The 22553-nt window shown below is 36.9% G+C and overlaps 1 protein-coding gene across 1 annotated transcript in view; it reads right to left on the bottom strand.

Moving 5' to 3' along the window:
* STPG2 (sperm tail PG-rich repeat containing 2) overlaps positions 1 to 22553 on the bottom strand; it is a 479723-nt gene that overhangs the window by 383050 nt on the left and 74120 nt on the right. Inside the window, exon 6 of the mRNA XM_067736917.1 lies at positions 4200 to 4359. Within this exon, the coding sequence (XP_067593018.1) occupies positions 4200 to 4359 (160 nt within the window). The remainder of the gene's footprint in view (positions 1 to 4199; positions 4360 to 22553) is intronic.

The following is a 22553-nucleotide window of genomic DNA, read 5'->3' as shown; positions in this document are numbered from 1 at the left end:
ATTGACTCACTAAACGTTTTATAACTAGTCTTTCTCCATGAAGGAAGCATTGTGTGGATTTACATTCTGGTGCAATCTCCTTTCTCACTGCAGGCAGGAAACAAACAAGTGGGCATGAGGCTAGATGATACTTCAGGTTCCTTCTGGTTTAAAAGTGATCAAGTCATTCTACGCTGTCAAATCCTCTGTACTCCTGATACATGTAAGGTTTTTCTCAAAGAAGCTGCCCACAAGCTCTTCCCAGTTTTTCAAAATATTCTAGTTCTAAAGTCTATTCCCCAAAAGTCTGTCGTGCCAACTCTCAGAAAACCTAAATGCCAATACATCTTATTTCTGACGTCTTCCAACATTCCTCCACTGATAATGCTCGGGAAAAATATAAATAGAGAGCATAATGAAAACTATTTGGGCCACCATTTAAGGGACTTAAAATACAAATATCTTAGATTTGGCTTTCTTCTGGCATGAGAGGACAATGTAACATTGTGACAAGTGAGCTTAAGTACTTAAATATAGGGACCTCAAGGTGTGTGCATTTCAGGTACTACCTTGTTAAGGTTCTGATTTGAAAAGCCACCCTGATCATTATAATTCACTTACATTAGAGGTTTTTTATGTTCATTTTCCAGTTATTAAGTGTAGCAATGCCCAGGAACCCCAGAGTTAGACAGTTTAGGATGCCTTCGAACAGTAACCTGCCACAGCTCTGAGCCATATATTAGGTGGTTGAATCTGTTCGATGACTGATTTGTGAGTCTAAGTCATTACTGTATACTAATATCTACATGGGAAAAAGAAAACACACGAAGGCCATTCTCACTAATTCTTAAAATATGTAAGATCAGGATTAGATTTTAGAGGTCATCATAATTAAACTTTATCCTTTAAAAATAAAATAACCTTTGGGGAATTTATAAAACTTTATTTGTAATACATTAGACCATCAAATTGAAAACAAGGCCCAAACTTCAGGCAGTTGGGTCACTGAATAAATTGATATTTTGAAATAATTTGTATTTCAGATTCATGATAAACACTACTGAGCTAGGTGCATCTGGAGTAGTGCCTAGCACCTATATAAGACCTCTCCAGAATGGCAGTCTTAAACTAGTCAGATTTCTATCTAGAAGCTCAGGTCTCCAAAATCAATTGTTTCTATAGGCCCAGGTATATGCTGTTAAGCTTATGACTTTGCCTGAGAAGTGCTAGAATATCACTTCCACTGCATGCTATTGGAGAAGAAAGCCACCAGACTAGCCAAGATTGAAGATGTAGAAGAATAATACTCAACCTCTCAATGGCATAAATAGTAAATAATTTTATACCATGAGTACAGCATTACTCTAAGGAAAAATTACCGTGTCAAAACTTGGAGCAATGGTTTGGGATCAGGCAATGGGCCAGAAGCTGAAACAACTCAAGACTTAGAGAAACGGCCTTGAGGAGACAGTTGGTAATGGCTTAAAGAGAGTGATAAAAATGTTATGGAGGTTGGAGAAAAGATAATTTGTATTCTATAATGGCAGAAATTTTGGCAAAACTAATACTTGGAATAGTGAAGAAAACACCTAATAAAATAGTGGATTCTAGCTCAGGAAATGTCTAGGTTAAATATCAAAAGTGCCAACTAGTTGCTTTTAGCTGTGTGTGAGAAGGTATAGTTAGAAAGAGATAAGCTAAAACTGCTCAGTTTTCAAGCAGAATTTATAGGAAATAAAATGAAACCAATATTTTCTGAGTTTGAAAGTAAAATTGTTTTTCATCCCCGGTCTCTCCACATAGCAAAAAGCTCTCAAAGCAAGAAACGCCCCGAGACCAAATCCAGGGTTTAGCTGTAAGACCTTTGTTAAGACCTCAAAAAGATTTAAGATGGTATCTCATAGAATCTCTCAGTTACAGAAAAGAACATCTAGGAATTTTAAGGCCATATGTCATAGACCCTCTAAGCTAAAACAATAGTGCAATAGTGCTCCTAAGAATCTAAGAGTACAGAAACACAGCAACACTAAAGGTGACCCAAAGTAGACAAAGGTTTTTCTAAGAAGTACATGTGAGCTTGGCTTTTGTCCAGTGTATTTGATTATAAATTAATACAATAATAAACCTACAAAGTTTTAATAAGGAATGAACCAACCTGGAATGAAACAAACAACAACAGTACAAAATGAAAAGTGGCTCATAGACCCCGGATCTCCCTGGGCAGGAAGCAGGTTGAGAAAGCTGAAAACATAGCCTATTTCTTATAGAAGAGGAAGGATGTTTCAAAGGATGAAACCAAGAGCCTAAAAGGTAAAACAAAGCACCACAGGAAATCTTTCTCCCAGGGAGCCCAGCTGAGCCCTAACTAAGAAAATGGCAACATGTGCCAGCTTGGACTTCAGAATTGCTATAGGCCTGTGACTTCTATTGTCACTGAGCAGGACCCCATGGGGCCTTCTCAGGACAGATACCCTCACCCAATGCCCTCTGCCTGTCTCTTATTTGTAGAAAACTAGCCTCCTAGGCCTTCCACATGTTCCAAAGAATAAATTTAATCAGAGAAGGGAGAAAATGCAGAAAGAAAGGAAAACAGTCAAGCAAGACAAAATAATAATAATTTAGCCATTAAACAAAGTCAAGCATTTTTAGTTCCTCCTCAAATGCTATAGATAACATTCTAAGCCATGTCCTTTGAGCTGTTTTGCAGATACTGAAACCTCCACCAGGTGGAAGAAGTTAACTGTATGCTGCCCACAAACAGGTAGACCCCAGAGCGGCTGGAAACAGAAGGTTGATGATGTTGACTCCCGATTACCTCACAACTAACCCATCAGAAGAATGTCCATGAGCTGATCATGCACCCCACAATTCCCCTCCCTCACCCTGTCTTTAAAAACCTTTCCCTGAAAGCCATTGGGGAGTTTGGGCCTTTTGAGCACTAGCTACCTGGACTCCTTGCTTGGTGCCCTGCAGTAAATGCTACACTTTTCTTCACCACAACCCTGTGTCAGTAGATTGGCTTTACTGCACACAGGCAAGTGGACCCAAGTTTGATTTGGTAATACTGTGGGCCTCCAGTTTTCTCTCTTTTTTGAATAGGAGTTTCTAGTATTATTATCCTATCTCTCTCCCACCAATATGTGTTGAATATATGGGGGAGATAACTTGTATCTGTAGTTCACAGCTCTTCTGATAGAGAAGAGAGATATACAAGATGATCTGAAGGACCACACCCAAGAATCCCCACCTGAACCTACACCTGACTTAGATAACAAGATCCTGGTCTTTAAGATTATACCATACTTGCCTGAGACTTTGGAGGCCTTGAGAAGGCATGTAGGAAAAATGAAAATATTTTGTAGCCAGAGGGTATTCTATAGCAGATTAAAGATGGCCACAAATTCCTTGCTACTCCTGTCATTGAAAGATGAAGTTTCATGTCCTTCTTTTCAATATAGGCTACCCTGTGCCACTTGATTGACTAACAGAAAGTGATGTCCTGGAATTTCTGAGGGTAGGTCATAAGAAGCCTTGCAGCTTCCTGCCAGGTCTCATGGAGCCCTGAGCTACCATGTGAAAAGACCAACTACCCTGGGGCAGCAATGCTTGAGCTATGCATGCACTCTGAATAACAGTCCCATCTGAACTCTGCCTTTTAGCAGTCCCACAGATTAATGGGATATGATGGAAAAAGTCTTTTTTTAGGCCACTGAGTTTGTTATACATCAGCAATGTGTTAGTCATTATATGTTATTTTTGTGTTATAGTTTTAGATTATCCACTGTATACTAGAATACCCACTGAGAATACTAGAACATGTGATTGGACATCTCCAAAATAAAATTTTAACAAAACTGAATATCATAAGTTATATTACTGGCAGTGACCACATAATTTACATATATGTTCACCTACCAAGGGAAAATTAGGAAATTTATTGAAAAAAGGAAAACAATAGAAAATTACAACTAAGAGATATGACAAGTTAAATTAAAATCTTACTAAAACTGTACATTATTTTCACCTATCTGTGTTTAGTGTAGAGTCAATGCTTAAAAAAATGTTGACTTAAAATGACAACACCACCCATAGAACAGAAAATTGTACTTTCTGGTGCATCCTTTTTTTTTTTTTTTTTTTTTTTTTTTTTGGTGCATCCATTTTAAGGATATTAAGTTGCATAAAGCTAAAGAGTAGATACATATGAATTCATTGCTAACCTGGCATTTTCTCTGTCCTAGAGTCTTGTGTGAATCGAGCAGCACTTTGACCAAATGAGGTATTTTTCAGTCCTGGTGTTTTCTTCAAGGGCTTGAAAGCAGTTCGAGATTCATTATATGCAACAGGAGCTGGGGTGATTGACTTCATAGGGACAAACGTCTAGTGAAGAACAAGAAAATATGCCAGTAAGAAACTATGGTACGTTTTGATATTTTGTGAGTTAAAAGCGGCTTTCTTAGTAATATAACATTACTAAGAGTTTATTTCTTAATGGAGTGAAGAAAATGTAGATGAGTAAACATATCTATCAAAACATAAAATATATACTTTTAGAAAAATCATCTATATATTAATACAGTAATGCATTATGTACTTCGCTAAGCCAGAAAGACTTTTCAAAGGAAATCATCTCAATATGAGATTCAGATGATAGTGTGTGGACAATCTTCACATTTAAAATATTCTGCAAGATAATAAAGAAAAACTACATGATCTAACATGGTTTCGTCTATGTAATAAAATTACACAAATTGACAAAGTTCCTCAACATATATATTCAATTAACCCAACGATACCACTAGCTACCTTAAGAAAAAAATCTTAGATTCAAGTGATATATAAATCCACTTTAACTTATAATATTAAAGTTATGATTTTATAAACTTATAATAAGCTTATTATAAATTTATAATATTTAATTGATATTAAATATACATGTATCTATATGTAAATTATGAAATCTCATGAAATATAGCATTGAATAATCATTTTTTTAACTTTTTTATTTAGAATTAATTTAAAATTTGGAACATTCAAATTTATGAATAAAAATAATGCAGAAAATACCTGTGCAATGATTACCCAGATGCACCTGCTAACATGTTATGCCATTCACTGTTTTCATTTGCCCACTCTATTTCTGTCTTTCTCTCTGTTTGTATGTCCGTTCCTCCCTCTCTGTCTCTCTACACACACACACACATATATGCACACATATATATAGAACCATTTAATGGAAAGTTATGTGTGTTGTGGCCCTTTACCCCTAAATACTTTAGTGCGTATTTATTAAAAATAGGGATATTTTCTTACATGTATTTTCTTAAATGAATCAATGATATGACTTTTATCTAATGTACCATTCATATTCCAAATCTGTCAGTTGATCTAATTATAATTCTATTGCATTTTTCCCCTCTAATACATAACCTAGTCTAGGCTCAGATATTGCTTTTAGCCTCCTTTCATGTAGGAACATTTCCAAAGCCTTCTTAAATACTATTTTATTATTTAAATGCTGAGTCAATGTTTTTAAATGGTAATACTCAACCCTGGCTGCATACAGAATTACTTGAGGAGTTAAAAAAAGTATTGGTGCCTGGGTCCTATTCTGGACCAGTTGAATCAATCTCTGGGAGAGAGGAAAGAAAGCAACTGCGTATCAGAATGTATTAAAATTTCCCAAAATATTCTAATATGCAGCAAGAGTTGAGAACCATTATTATAAAGGAAATCTTATGTTTTAAAAATTAATAGTTGAAGACATAAGAAAATTCAATGCATTTACATAAAATACCAGACAACTCCTTAAGTCAAGACTAAAATAAGTATCCCAATAACATAACATGTCTTTAATTCTATAAATCAAAAATTGTGTTCTAAGTCCACCTTGTTAATTTCATTATTGCTTTTTCAATCATAATCATTAATAAATCTATTCATATTCAGCTAAACACTAACACTACCCCTAGCAGGCAGTCCTGTTGGTTTTAACTCTTCCATATCTTTCACCCCAGAACCATGATTCTTTTCTTCATGGTCCTCTTAAGCAAAATTGATATCATATTCTTTTTCATTTCTGAAAATATATTTAAAATATTATAATTGGTGCTAAGTAATGTCACATTAGGACTGTATATCAGATGAACAGGAATAGAATAAAAACTGAGAGTTCTAGTTGTAAAAATGGTATTTTTAAAATCAAGGGCACACACACGATATCCCATTCCCTCACATCCATTCTGTGTAGTACCTTAAGTACTATCAAGTCGCTCAAGGCAGAAACCTGCTGTTCATTCCTGATTCTTCCTAGTCCCTCACCACAACATCTAACCCATTAAAAAGTCATGTTAACTGTGTCTCCAAAATATACCTGCAATCTATCTGTCTCCAAGGAGTTGCCTTTTAAGTACAATGAAACTAAAGTAGCCCGCTGTAGTCATCTGAAGGTTAATAACCTTCCCTAGTTAAATAAGATAATCTGAGTTTTACATAGTACAATTGGTTAAATATCACAACGACATGATCTGGCCACTGTGACATAAAGGTTTGCTAGTATTATAGTGTTCTTGCCTTAGGAATATCTTAGATACCTTCAAGTCCCCTCAATATAGACCTTGGAGAACAGGATTACTGTGAAGTAGACTCTCACATCACTAATAAAGGCCCCAGTGGCAGTTTTAGATATAATTTACAGCTAGGCTCCAGAGAGCCTTCAGAACCTTCTCCAAAAGATATGCATGTCCTCATAGATTACACGTCAACACTTCACATATTCATTAGTATATTTTAAAACCCAGACTAAAAGCTCTTATAAGCTAAACTGAACTTCCACATAAGCAAATTTGCTTAGTAGACAATGTTTAATAAATAATTCCAATTTGAAATATTCCGATATTTTAAATATTCCAATTTGAATATCTCTGCATATTATTGTTAATAGTGTAATCTTAAGTCATTTCCTTTTACCCACATTTCTGGCAAAATGATTTGCCCAGGCTGCATCTGTTCCTAATTTGCTTAAATACCATTTTTCTTTTTATAATCTCCCTAACACCACTGGATTTGTTGCTGGCATTGCATTATACCTATTATACACTAAATATGAAATAACTGTAGAACATTACCCGGGATTGAGAAAGAAAAGCAGGTGATGCATGATTTACGTTTGATGACATACTTTCATTCTTCTGAAATTGACTTTTAATGTCATATTTTCCTGGCCCTGGTACTCCCTAAATTACAGAAAGAAAAAAATACATACTCTCATTAAGAAAGCATCTATAGCGCCTAAGGGAACAGTTGGCTAAATATCTGAACAAAAGCTACAGGGCTTTTAAGTGATATTACCAAAGCACTTCATTAAAAAGCAAGCCAGAACAAACTTCTTAAGAGCAACGGCAACAACAACAACAAAAAAGGAAATTTTCCTTAGCAAAGCCTCCCAGGAACCTGAAAACACACTACTTGAGACTTTGCTGCCCCCTACTGATAGAGCTCAGAAAAAAATTATCTAGTTCTTCACGTGATTTAGACACTACAATGAATAAAAGTAGTTTCTATATTTCTTCCATTTAACTTTATACAACCAGCTCATCTCTAAAAAATATTTTACTGCCTTTTCAAATTTCTGTTAATCAGTAGACTGCTTTGTTTCCAACAAATAAGCTTTAGGATATATTTTATTTTAACTACAAATGTTAGATGTAAGACATTAAGCTTTTAACTAGATTTTATAATAGATAAAAATTAATTCAGTAAACATTGGGATTGGGTTTTAATTATCTGGCTAATAAAATGTAAATATATATATAGAAGTACTATTTAGTCATCATCAAATATTTTAACTACCTTGATAAAGTACCTTTCATAGTATAAAAAAGATAGATTTAAATCTTCTGCTTCATATAATATCTCCCCTACTTTTCTATAGTTGAATTATTCCTTAATTTATGAATTAAATACTTGGCTTATAACTTGGATGTATAATGAAATTCTATCAGCAAATCCTATCACCTATATCATAACAATACAGACAAATCCAACCATGTCGCTCCACCTCCACAAATACTCTGATCCAAGCCACGATCTCTTACCCGGATTATTGTGAAATCTTCCTAACTGCCTCCCTTGCTTCCACCATTGCCCATTTCAGTCTGTTTCCAACACAGAAACTAGTGATGGATCCAGATAAAACCCTTGGTCAGATTGCACCACTCCCCTTCTCGAACCCATCCAATGGCTTCCAATCTCACTTCTGGCAAAAAACCAAGGTCCTTAATATGAAATGAATTTCACCCCCAGACACACTATTACCACTCTAACCACCTATCCTACTACTCTCTCCACTCATTCACTCTGTTTCCCAAAAAGATCAGTCATATATCCACCTCAAAACCTTTGCACTTACCATTCTCTTTGCTTGGAATGTTCTCCTAGATAGCTCCAGGGCTCACTCTTTCAATTCAGTCAGTTCACTACTCAACGTTACCTTCTCAATGAGTCATTTCCAGGCCACCCAACATAAAATTTCATTGCCTGCCCCAAACAACTCCTGTCCCCTCTCCTACCTATTTTTCAACCTTATTGTTTTTTACTATCCAAAATATGATTTCCTGCAATGTTATAAGCTCCAAGAGGGCAGCTGTTTTTTTGTTTTGTTTTGTTTTGTTGGCTGCTGTATCTTTAGAGTATAGAAGAGTAGTTGGGGCATAGTAGGTGCTCAGTAAATACTTGTCAGAAGAATGGATGAATGCATGCATTGTATTTTCACTGACCATACAACGATTTTAGAGATACGTTCCTCTGGGAACTAATGTGCCCCCAAATAAGAGCATTATCCATTTCTAATTATAGTAAAATATCTATAATTATAATAAAAAATAATAATTTGAACAATTCTTTAGGAGAAATTCTTATACAGAAATCTCTCTTCTTATAAATAAATTATATTCTAAAAATTTATGCAAAGTCCATGCTATGTTGTCTCAAATGAACAAATTTACACAATTATTTGATAGCTGATAGAAAAGATTCACTTTGGTCATGCAAGATTGTTTTTTATCTATGAACTTGTAGATAGTTACATTTAGAAGAAAAGAAACTTCTGCGTAAGTCTGTGTTTATATAAACCTATGAAATATGTATCAAATACAGAAATACGGATATTCAAATACATGATGGTAATCTGTTTTCTTGAACTTTTCAGATATGCTATATCTACCTTCTCTCTGTATAGGAAGGCATGATAAACAATTATTAGCTACTGACAAACAGGGACTACTTTCCTACTGTTTTCAACAGTTGTCTAAGTGGTCATTACTATGGAGCATAGGGAAAAGACTAAGTGTGAATAATGAGATAAGTGAATATACTTAGTCCTGAGAACTATTTTGCATAAAAGACGAAATGAAATCTTGACCCCTTCAGTGAACACTTCCTATTCTTTTTCTTCTGTTTTTCCATAAAGTTCCTAATATTACTGAACTTTGCTTCATTAAATAAGATAGAACAGTAAAATCAGGTCCTTACTTCTAAAAAGTTAGACTTAGGATTTAATAAGCCAATTAAAAATAAGCTCCAAAATAGGATTGTGAGACACTGACCACTGAAAGGCAGGTCTCTGTTTATGACAATATAAAGAAGATACAAAGACTTTACAAAGACCAAACCCGAGGCACAGGCTGAAAATGCCGTAATATTTATCCTGCTTTTCCACATTGTGATCAACAAAACACCTGCACTGATACCAACCTATTAAGTACATGGCCTCCCAGTGTCTCATCTGAGATATGGTGAATTAGAATCTTGATGGGCCGAGGAATCTGCACTTTGACCAAGCCTCATAGAAGATTCTCATGCACAATAAAGAAACACACTTCAGCCAAAAAGGGGTCACTACTACAGCTTTTTTTGCTAAGCACATCCATCTTAAGGCAGAAGGCCCAGATCTTGAAAGTATCCTACCTTGGGAACAGAAGTTAAAGATTATTGAGGCATGTTGTTTATGGCATTTTTTCATGTGCAAGCTAATAAAAATGGGCCTGTCTTTAAAAACTAGGGTATAAGCATTCATTTGATCAGATGGTGTGCAGGAATTAAAAGCTTCCTGGCTAATGCTAATGTGCAGTCAGAACTGAGGCCCTAAAACAGTTTAAAACTCACACTGCTGGGCCTCATCCAGGTACAGTCACTTTCCACTGGTTCCGTAACTGCCATTTTTCCCTAGAGTTTCAGAGTCCCCTTCACATCAGTAAGGACAATAGTGACACCAGCCTGCCAGGTATTTCTCTCAGCTCACGTTCTATTATTTAAATTCTGTAATCACATTTTTAATTCTCAAATTACTTTTCTTATTCTCTAAATCTTCTTTATTCACACGTGCATTATTCTCCATGTTTCTGTGGATATAATTATAATTTTAATTATTTATAATTTTGTTCTATTATCTGTTTCCTTCGAGTTTCATTGATGTTGGCTTTTTGTTTGTTTGTTTTTGTGTTTCACATTGGAGGATTTCCTCAAATGTCTGTCTGGTGAGCCCTTGCTCTTCATTCAGACGTAAGAGTGAGTCCCTAAAAAAATCTGATTGAAAATTTCACACAAGAATAGATGTGACCTGAGGGACTTCCCTGGTGGTCCAGTGGTTAAGACTTTGCCTTCCACTGCAGGGGGTCCGTGTTCGATCTCTGATCAGGGAGCTAAGATCCCATGTGCCTTGCAGCCAAAACACCAAAACATAAAAACAGAAACAATATTGTAAGAAATTCAGTAAAGACTTTTAAAATGGTCCACATCAAAAAAAAAAAAAAACTTAAAAAAAAGAACAGAAGTAACTTGAAATCTATTGTACTTAATTATGTTGTGATAGAATCACAACTCAGCCTTTGTATTAGCAGGCCCCCAAAGATCAGTCTTTTCTCAAGTCTGGCTGACAATTTAGATGAGTGGGAAAGCTGCCTAGAACTTTCTCCCCATTCTGTATATAAGCTTTTACTTAAACTCTCCATTTCGTTCCTGCATTTACTTTTAATTATGAAAAATTAAAAACAAAAAATAATGGGGAGAATAGTACAAGAAATTTCCACATACACATCACCCAAGGTCAATAATCCTCAACTCGCGTCCATATGTGTTTTCTAATCCTCATAGAAGATTCTCATGCACAATAAAGAAACACAGCCTCCCCAATTCTCCCAACCTCCCCAATTCTCACTCTAATGATGCAGAGGCAAGTCTAAACTATCACATAATTTCATCAATGAATACTTCGGGATGTATCTCTAAAAAATAAGGGACTCTTAACATAACCACAAAACCATTTTTCTATCTTAAAAAAATCAGCAGTTATTTAATTCATCTGAATTTTATTCAGAGTTCAAATTTTTGTGACTGCCTCAAATTTATGTGTATATTAAATATGTGTGTATTAAATATAGAAATATATAAATATTATATGTTTGTGCATTTTAATCAGAAACCATTTAAAGTCCATACTTATAAATGGTCAATACCCCAGTATCTCAGAATGTAACTGAATTTGGAGATAAGGACTTTAAAGAGGTCATTAATTTAAAATGAGGTCTTTAGAATGGGCCTTAATTTAGTGTGACTGGTGTCTTTATGAAAAGAGAAAATTGGGGCAAAGATGTGAGCATTCAGAGGAAAGACCATGGGATGAAGACAGTGATTTACAAACCAAGGAGAGAAACCTCGGAAAAAAATCACTGCCAACATCTTAATCTCAGACATCTAGCCTCCAGAACTGTGAGAAAATAAATTTATTTTCTTATGCCACTCAGTCTGTAGTACTTAGTTATGACAGTCCTAGCAAACTAATAGAGGGAGGAAGCTATGACATAAGCATGGATTCAATCCATCTTATACAACTAGAAGCCCTTCTATCTCTTTCTACAAAAACTATAAAATATAAAGAAAATATACCGGCAAAGGCTAAGAGTCATGGTGGTAGTAATTTTGAGAAGGAAAAAATCAGCTTTACCACACTTTTAACACATATTATCATAGTTCGATAATATTAACTGAATGGATGGGACTATAAAGATAGACTGATGAATACCATCCATAACTTTTGTCCTTTCTGTATCTCTTTCAAATACAGAAGATACTTTTCAAGAACTGATATTTGCACATAATGGAATAGCATGCATATAGCACCTAACACTACGCCATGGACTTAAACTGATTATTTAAATACAGAACTCAAAATAAAAAATATTAAAACTGAGGATATTATAATGATTACCAAATGAGTCTGATGTGGTAGGATACAGAAAGAAGTCTAATTTTAAGATTTTCATTTGTTTCTACACGCTTTAGCTTCACATCTAATTTAACTGTTGCCAGTTATTCTAGTATAATTTTGACTAAGTAGCCTAATTCTAAGGCTACATCCTCCAAGCTATAATGCAATAACATTGCAGAAAAGGTGTAAAGAGGGGGTAAAATTAAGATATTTTTATTACCATCCATTCAGATACCAGAAAAAGGTTTTATTTTTGCTTAGAGGCTTTTCTTAGTCTATAAAACTCACTTCTCCAATTAACACTTAACACTTCTCCAATTAACACTTCTCCAATTAACACTTCCTTAGATAATGTTTTTAGTTCTCCCTATCTGTAATCCTTCTTACAAATAAAATGAAGAAACCTTAATTCCCTATATTAATTGAGCACCACTGTGTGGCAGGCACTATACTTTGATAATACTCTGTTGTTATCTTTAATCCTTAAAAAATCATGCAAGATACTATACACTAATGATGAAAAATCTGAAAGTGAAATTAAGGAAACATTCCCATTTACCACTGCAACAAAAAGAATAAAATACCTACTAATAAACCTACCTAAGGAGACAAAAGACCTGTATGCAGAAAACTATAAGACATGGGAGGAGCTTCAAGATGGTGGAAGAGTAAAACGTGGAGATCACCTTCCTCCCCACAAATACATCAGAAATACATCTACATGTGGAACAACTCCAACAGAACACCTACTGAATGCTGGCAGAAGACCTCATACCTCCCAAAAGGCAAGAAACTCCCCACGTACCTGGGTAGGGCAAAAGAAAAAAGAAAAAACAGAGACAAAAGAATAGGGACAGGCCATCGCCACTGGGAGGGAGCTGTGAAGGAGGAAAGCTTTCCACACACTAGAAGCCCCTTCGCTGGCGGAGACTGCAGGTGGCGGAGGGGGGAAGCTTCAGAGCCACGGAGGAGAGCGTACCCACAGGGGTGCGGAGGGCAACGCGGAGATTCCCGCACAGAGGATCGGTGCCAACCAGCACTCACCAGCCCGAGAGGCTTGTCTGCTCACCCGCCGGGGCGGGCGGGGCTGCGAGCTGAGGTTCGGGCTTTGGAGGTCAGAGCGCGCAGGGAGAAGACTGGGGTTGGCGGCGTGAACACAGCCTGAAGGGGTTAGTGCGCCACGGCTAGCCGGGACGGAGTCTGGGAAAAGGTCTGGAGCGGCCAAAGACGCAAGAGACTTTTTCTTACCTCTTTGTTTCCTGGTGCGCGAGGAGAGGGGATTAAGAGCGCCACTTAAAGGAGCTCCAGAGATGGGCGTGAGCCGCAGCTAAAAGCGCGGACCCCAGAGACGGGCATGAGACGCTACGGCTGCTGCTGCCGCCACCAAGAAGCCTGTGCGCAAGCACAGGTCACTATCCACACCTCCCCTCCCGGAAGCCTGTGTAGCCCGCCACTGCTAGGGTCCCGTAATCCAGGGACAACTTCCCCAGCAGAACACATGGCGCCTCAGGCTGGTGCAACGTCACCCTGGCCTCTGCCACCGCAGGCTCGCCCTGCATCCGTACCCCTCCCTCCCCCCGGCTGGAGAGAGCCAGAGCCCCCGAATCAGCTGCTCCTTTAACCCCGTCCTGTTTGAGCGAAGAACAGACGCCCTCAGGCGAACTACACTCAGAGGGAGGGCCACTCCAAAGCTGATTCCCAGGAGCTGTGCGAACAAATAAGAGAAAGGGAAATATCTCCCTCCAGCCTCAGGAGCAGCAGATTAAATCCCCACAATCAACTTGATGTACCTGCATCTGTGGAATACCTGAATAGAAAATGAATCATCGCAAATTGAGAAGGTGGACTTTTGGAGAAACGATATATTTTTTTTCCCCTTTTTCTGCTTTTGTGAGTGTGTATGCGTATGCTTCTGTGTGTGATTTTGTCTGTATAGCTTTGCTTTTACCATTTGTCCTCAGGATCAGTCCGTATTTTTTTTTTTTTTTAGTATAGTTTTCAGCACTTATCACTGGGGGATTTGTTTTTTGGTTTGGTTGTTCTCTTCTTTCTTTCCTTTTAATTACTTAAAAAATCTTTTTAATAATTCTTTTTTGTTTTCTATTTTAATAACTTTGTTAAAATTTTCTTTCATCTTTTTTCTTTTTTTCTCCCTTTTATTCTGAGCCGTGTGGATGACAGGGTCTTGGTGCTCCAGCCAGGCGTCAGGGCTGTGCCTCTGAGGTGGGAGAGTCAAGTTCAGGACACTGGTCCACCAGAGACCTCCCAGCTCCACATAATATCAAACAGCGAAAATCTCCCAGAGATCTCCATGTCAACGCCAAGACCCTCTCCACTCATCGATCAGCAAGCTACAGTGCTGGACACCCTATGCCAAACAATCAGCAAGACAAGAACACAACCCCACCCACTAGCAGAGAGGCTGCCTAAAATCATAATAAGGTCACAGACACCCCAAAACACACCACCAGACATGGTCCTGCCCACCAGAAAGACAAGATCCAGCCTCATCCACCTGAACACAGGCACCAGTCACCTCCACCAGGAAGCCTACACAACCCACTGAAACAACCTTAGCCAGTGGGGGCAGACACAAAAAACAAAGGGAACTACGAACCTGCACCCTGTGAAAAGGACACCCAAGACACAGTAATTTCAGCAAAATGAGAAGACAAAGAAGCACACAGCAGATGAAGGAGCAAGGTAAAAACCCACCAGGCCTAACAAATGAAGAGGAAATAGGGAGTCTACCTGAAAAAGAATTGAGAAAAATGATAGTAAAGATGATCCAAGATCTCGGAAACAGAATGGAGAAAATACAAGAAACGTTTAACAAGGACCTAGAAGAACTAGAGAGCAAACAAGCAATCATGAACAACACAATAAATGAAATTAAAAATTCTCTAGAAGGGATCAATAGCAGAATAACGGAGGCAGAAGAACGGATAAGTGACCAGTTAGATAGAATAGTGGAAATAACTACTGCAGAGCAGAATTAAGAAAAAAGAATGAAAAGAACTGAGGACAGTCTCAGAGACCTCTGGGGCAATATTAAATGCAACAACATTAGAATTTTAGGGGTCCCAGAGAAGAAGAGAAAAAGAAAGAGAAAATATTTGAAGAAATCATAGTTGAAAACTTCCCTAATATGGGAAAGGAAATAGTTCATCAAGTCCAGGAAGCAGAGAGAGTCCATTACAGGATAAATCCAAGGACAAACATGCCAAGAGAAACTAATCAAACTATCAAAAATTAAATACAAAGAAAAAATATTAAAAGCAATAAGGGAAAAACAAAAAATAACATACAAGGGAACTCCCATAAGGTTAACAGCTGATCTTTCAGCAGAAACTCTGCAAGCTAGAAGGGAGTGGCAGGACATATTTAAAGAGATGAAAAGGAAAAACCTACAACCAAGATTACTCTACCTACCAAAGATCTCATTCAGATTTGAGGAGAAATTAAAACCTTTACAGACAAGCAAAAGCTAAGAGAATTCAGCACCACCAAAGCAGCTTTACAGCAAATGCTAAAGGAACTTCTCTAGGTAGGGAACACAAGAGAAGGAAAAGACCTACGATAACAAACCCAAAACAATTAAGAAAATGGTAAAAGGAACATACATATTGATAATTACCTTAAATGTAAATGGATTAAATGCCCCAACGAAAAGACACAGACTGGCTGAATGGATGTAAAAACAAGGCCCGTATATGCTGTCTACTAGAGACCAACTTCAGACCTAGAGACACATACAGACTGAAAGTGAGGGGATGGAAAAAGATATTCCACGCAAATGGAAACCAAAAGAGATCTGGAGTAGCAATTCTCATATCAGACAAAATAGATTTTAAAACAAAGACTATTACAAGAGACAAAAAAGGACACTACATAATGATCAACGGATCAATCCAAGAAGAAGATATAACAGTTGTAAATATTTATGCACCCAACACAGGATCACCTCAATACATAAGGCAAATACTAACAGCCATAAAAAGGGAAATCAACAGTAACACAATCACAATTGGGGACTTTAACATCCCACTTTCACCAATGGACAGATCAACCAAAATGAAAATAAGTAAGGAAACACAAGCTTTAAATGATACATTAAAGAAGATGGACATAATTGATATTTATAGGACATTCCACCCCGAACAACAGAATACACTTTCTTCTCAAGTGCTCATGGAACATTCTCCAGGATAAATTATATCTTGGGCCACTAATCAAGCCTTGGTAAATTTAAGAAAATTGAAATTGTATCAAGTATCTTTTCTGACCACAATGCTATGAGACTAGATAGCAATTACAGGAAAACACCTGTAAAAAATACAAACCCAAGGAGCCTAAACAATACATTACTTAATAACCAAGAGATCATTGAAGAAACCAAAGAGGAAATCAAAAAATACCTAGAAAAAACTGACAATGAAAACACGACGACCCAAAAGCTTGGGACACAGCAAAAGCAGTTCTAAGAGGGAAATTTATAGCAATACAATCCTACCTTAAGAAACAGGAAACATCTGAAATAATCAACCTAACCTTACACCTAAAGCATTTAGAGAAACAAGAACAAAAAAAAACCCTAAGTCAGCAGAAGGAAAGAAATCATAAAGATCAGATCACAAATAAATGAAAAAGAAATGAAGGAAACGATAGCAAAGATCAATAAAACTAAAAGCTGGTTCTTTGAGAAGATAAACAAAATAGATAAACCATTAGCCAGACTCACCAAGAAAAAAAGGGAGAAGACTCAAATCAATAGAATTAGAAATGAAAAAGGAGAAGTAACAACTGACACTGCAGAAATACAAAAGATCATGAGAGATTACTACAAGCAACTCTATGCCAATAAAATGGACAACCTGGAAGAAATGGACAAATGCTTAGAAATGCACAAACTGCCAAGACTGAACCAGGAAGAAATAGAAAATATGAACAGACCAATCACAAGCACTGAAATTGAAACTGTGATTAAAAATCTTCCAACAAACAAAAGCCCAGGACCAGATGGCTTCACAGGCGAATTCTATCAAACATTTAGAGAAGAGGTAACACCTAGCCTTCTCAAACTCTTCCAAAATATAGCAGAGGAAGGAACACTCTCAAGCTCATTCTACGAGGCCACCATCACCTTGATACCAAAACCAGACAATGATGTCACAAAGAAAGAAAACTACAGGCCAATACCATTGATGAACATAGATGCAAAAATCCTCAACAAAATACTAGCAAACAGAATCCAACAGCACGTTAAAAGGATCATACACCATGATCAAGTGGGGTTTATCCCAGGAATCCAAGGATTCTTCAATATATGCAAATCAATCAATGTGATACGCCGTTTAACAAATTGAAGTAGAAAAGTCATATGATCATCTCAAGAGATGAAGAGAAAGTGTTTGACAAAATTCAACACCCATTTATGATAAACAAAAAAAAAACCTCCAGAAAGCAGGCATAGAGGGAACTTACCTCAACATAATAAAGGCCATATAGGACAAACCCACAGCCAACACTGTCCTCAGTGATGAAAAACTGAAACCATTTCCACTAAGATCAGGAAAAAGACAAGGTTGCTCACTCTCACCACTCTTATTCAACATAGTTTCAGAAGTTTTAACCACAGTAATCAGAGAAGAAACAGAACTAAAAGGAATCCAAATCGGAAAAGAAGAAGTAAAGCTGTCACTGTTGCAGATGACAGGATACTATACATAGATAATCTTAAAGATGCTACCAGAAAACTACTAGAGCTAATCAATGAATTTGGTAAGTAGCAGGACACAAAATTAATGCACAGAAATCTCTTGCATTCCTATACACTAATGATGAAAAATCTGAAAGGGAAATTAAGGAAACACTCCCATTTACCATTGCAACAAAAAGAATGAAATATCTAGGAATAAACCTACTTAAGAAGACAAAAGACCTGTATGCAGGAAATTATAAGACACTGATGAAAGAATTAAAGATACAAATATATGGAGAGATATACCATGTTCTTGGATTAGAAAAATCAACATTGTGAAAATGACTATACTACCCAAGACAACCTACAGATTCAATGCAATCCCTATCAGACTGCCACTGGCATTTTTCACAGAACTAGAACAAAAAATTTCACAATCTGTATGGAAACACAAAAGACCCCAAATAGCCAAAGCAATCTTGAGAAAGAAAAACGGACCTGGAGGAATCAGGCTCCCAGACTGCAGACTATACTACAAACCTACAGTAATCAAGACAGTATGGTACTGGCACAAAAACAGAGATAGAGATCAATGGAACAGGATAGAAAGCCCAGAGATAAACCCATGCACATATGGTCCCCTTATCTTTGATAAAGGAGGCAAGAATATACAATGGATAAAAGACAGCCTCTTCAATAAGTGGTGCTCGGAAAATTGGACAGCTACATGAAAAGAATGAAATTAGAACACTCCCTAACACCATACACAAAAGTAAACTCAAAATGGATTAAAGACCTAAGTGTAAGGCCAGACACTATCAAACTCTTAGAAGAAAACATAGGCAGAACACTCTATGACATAAATCACAGCAAGATCCTTTTTGACCCAGCTCCTAGAGAAATGGAAATAAGAACAAAAATAAAGAAATGGGACCTAATGAAACTTAAAAGCTTTTGCACGGCCAAGGAAACCATAAACAAGACGAAAAGACAACCCTCAGAATGGGAGAAAATATTTGCAAATGAAGCAACTGACAAAGGATTAATTCCCAAAATTTACAAGCAGCTCATGCAGCTCAATAACAAAAAAACAAACAACCCAATCCAAAAATGGGCAGAAGACCTAAATAGACATTTCTCCAAAGAAGATATACAGATTGCCAACAAACACATGAAAGAATGCTCAACATCACTAATCATTAGAGAAATGCAAATCAAAACTACATTGTGATATCATCTCACACTGGTCAGTATGGCCATCATCAAAAAATGTACGAACAGTAAATGCTGTAGAGGGTGTGGAGAAAAGGGAACCCTCATACACTGCTGGTGGGAATGTAAATTGATACAGCCACTATGGAGAACAGTATGGAGGTTCCTTAAAAAACTAAAAACAGAACTACCATACGACCCAGCAATCCCACTATTGGGATTTGTCTTTTTCGTTTTTAAAGAAAGCTGAAAATCTAGATTTGAATATGAAATTGTACAGGTTACAGACGTTGGTAACTAATTCAATTTTTTATAACTATGAATTAGCCATAATCCGCTTGTAGATTAAATTCAGCCCACCTAGCCACTAGATTCCATATTCTGCTCTTAGTCTATATATATCTTAGTCTAAGCATAAATGCATTAGAATGTATCTCACTATATCAATTTTTGCATATACCTCCAGATCCTGCAAAATCAAAGCCCAAAAGAAGTTTGATAAATGAGTTGGAGTTTTCTATGCCTCTTTGTAGTATCATCATGATGAAATCATAATTACAAATGATTAGCAGAGAGTTGATCTTTACACAGATTGATAGTTCTGAAACTAGGATTACCTAGGTCTGAAGGAATCTCTGAAATGCTGTGTAGGAAAGAGCAATCACTCATATTTACTTTCACTAGATTATTGTGCAGTGATCAGACTATGGAGTCACATCAAAGGCATTGCCTATACCATGAAAGACTGATTTTATCTTCACAATTCTCATTTTTATGAGATAGATGATCTAACTTCCTGTTATAGTCACAAGTTAGTGAACACAATAAATTAGTATTGCCCATACTTCTCTAAGAAGTGTATGGAGGATATGTTGGTGGCAATCAGAAAATGAAGTGCAAAAGTAGGCTCAGCAGGACAGATTTATAGACCCCCTGAGAAGATATGGTCATAGATCAAGTCAACAAGCAGTGAAAGAACTAGAATAAGAACTTCCTCTTACTCTGTGTGGTGGAATATCAATATGAATTTCATATGGAAGGAGGGTCAAGAAGATAATGGGGAAATTCTGATTCCCTAAATTAAGATACTTGTAATTTCCTAAGAGTATTGGGCTTCCCTGGTGGTGCAGTGGTTAAGAATCTGCCTGCCAATGCAGGGGACACGGGTTTGAGCCCTGGTCCGGGAAGATCCCACATGCCGTGGAGCAACTAAGCCTGTGTGCCCCAACTACCGAGCCTGTGCTCTAAAGCCCACGAGCCACAACTACTGAGCCCGCGTGCCACAACTACTGAAGCCCACGTGCCTAGAGCCCATGCTCCACAACAAGAAAAGCCACCGCAAGGAGAAGCCTGTGCAGCAACAAAGAGTAGCCCCCGCTCGCCACAACTAGAGAAAGCCTGCACACAACAACGAAGACCCGCAGTCAATAGTAATACATTAATAAAATAAATTTTAAAAAAAATTACCTAAGAGCATTGAAACAAACAAGACATTTAATACTCAAGGTGAAGGAGATTCCCTATCTATAGCTTCAATAGCAGTATTTCTTAAAGTTTGGCACCTACACACTCCTTAATAGGTAATCAGTGTGCATGAATATCATCAACTTTAGGTAATTTTTTAAAAGTGTTTCTTACTTTTCTTGACAACAAAAACATTAGTTTTTAAATTAGCAATTAAATAAGTTTTATTTCAATGAGCAGGATAGTATTATTTGCAGTCTTTCACAAAGGTAGCTTTATGCAGCTCAATGGTGGATAGCTTAATTTATAATTTAGGCTATATTTGCCATTGATCTCTCATGCTGGCTTCTGCTAAACTGGAAATATTAAATCCACAATCATAGATCACTGTAAATGGCACCAAGTGTTTAGTGGCTGCCAGATAAGTCTAGATTTTCATATTAACACAAACGGCCCTGAAATTATGGAGAGATGGCTCACTGAAGACTACTTTCAGGACTCAAATAGATAAGTTCTAACGTTTTATAGCCAAAAGCTGGAAGGTTGGAGGTTTCAACTTTGAAGACAAAAGTAAGTGTATTTCTAATCCACTCTTGTTTTCAGTTCTCAAAATTATTCCCTCATGCTCTGCCGCAACATTTGGATGTGGTTTATATATTAGCTAAATAATACAACATCACTTTCTTTCTCCAGACTAAAAAAGACATTAAGCTAGGAAAAGATCCACATGTCAGTCTCAAGCTATTTGTATTTCAGTTTGATTGTCTTTAATTAAATCAAAGAAGCACCACTTCTCCCTTTGGTAGAGTTTTCAAAGATAAATAAACTAAGTGTTGCCAAATTCTTCCCCACATATATATGTAGCACACATAAGCAAGAGTTGATTCATATTCTGCAAATCAGTAGTTTAAAATAAGCATAAACCAAAATATCTATACACGTTTGTACAGATATTAGTACACGTTTATAGGTGCTCTTGTACACATGTGCTACTGATATTGTATGACATTTGACTGCTATCATTTAATGAAAGAAATTTCACTTTTACTGTGTTTTCTCTCAGCATAATTATTGTCTTTGACTTTTCAGCTTGTTTTATAAGAATATCAGGTACAAGTGTATCCAGCCACAAATAGCAACAAATCCAACACTGCCTTTAAAAATAAACTTGTATTTGTCTCATAAAGCAGTTAAGTCCAGAAATAAACTATGTAAGTACTGATTCAGTGGCTCAACTATGTCAGTACCCAAGTCTTTGGGATTCTCTTGAACATTTTCTCATTTGGTACTTCATGGTTATAAAACAACTACTGTAAATTCATTACTCCATCTACATTCCAGAAAGTATAAGAACAAAAAGAAAAAGGCAAAGAATAGAGAGGCTGTCCTTTATTATGCAGTTGGATTCAATGGAATTTGAGGATTAATTAATATAGCTGGCAAACAGTTGATACAAGGACTCCTGGAACTGTATGTTTGCAGGGTTGTGCTTCCTTGCCTTAACCAACTTCTAAAGGCTGTCCCTGCCCTTGGCTTGTGGCCTTGCGTCACTCCAACATCTGCTTCTGTCATCACACTGCTTTCTCTCCCTCTGCTTCTGTTGTCACACTGCTTTCTCTGACTCTGACACCCCTCTGTCCCTCTTAAGAATCCTTGTGATTATACTGGGCCCATATGAATAATCCGAGATAATATCTCTACACCAAGACCCTTAATCTCATCTGTAAAGTCCCTTTTACCATGTTAACATATTCACAGGTACCAGGGATTAGGACTTGAGCATCTTTGAGGACACATTATTGTTTCTACCACAGTCAGCCGTGTGGTCCCCAAAGATTCACACCCATCCCACATTTAAAATGCATTCACCCCATTCCAACATCTTCAAAAGTCTCAGTCAATTATGGTAGCAACTCAATGTGTGAAATCTCA

Source organism: Pseudorca crassidens, chromosome 4, assembly GCF_039906515.1.
Source record: "Pseudorca crassidens isolate mPseCra1 chromosome 4, mPseCra1.hap1, whole genome shotgun sequence".
NCBI lineage: Eukaryota > Metazoa > Chordata > Mammalia > Artiodactyla > Delphinidae > Pseudorca > Pseudorca crassidens.
This window is presented reverse-complemented; position numbering and strand designations above follow the sequence as displayed.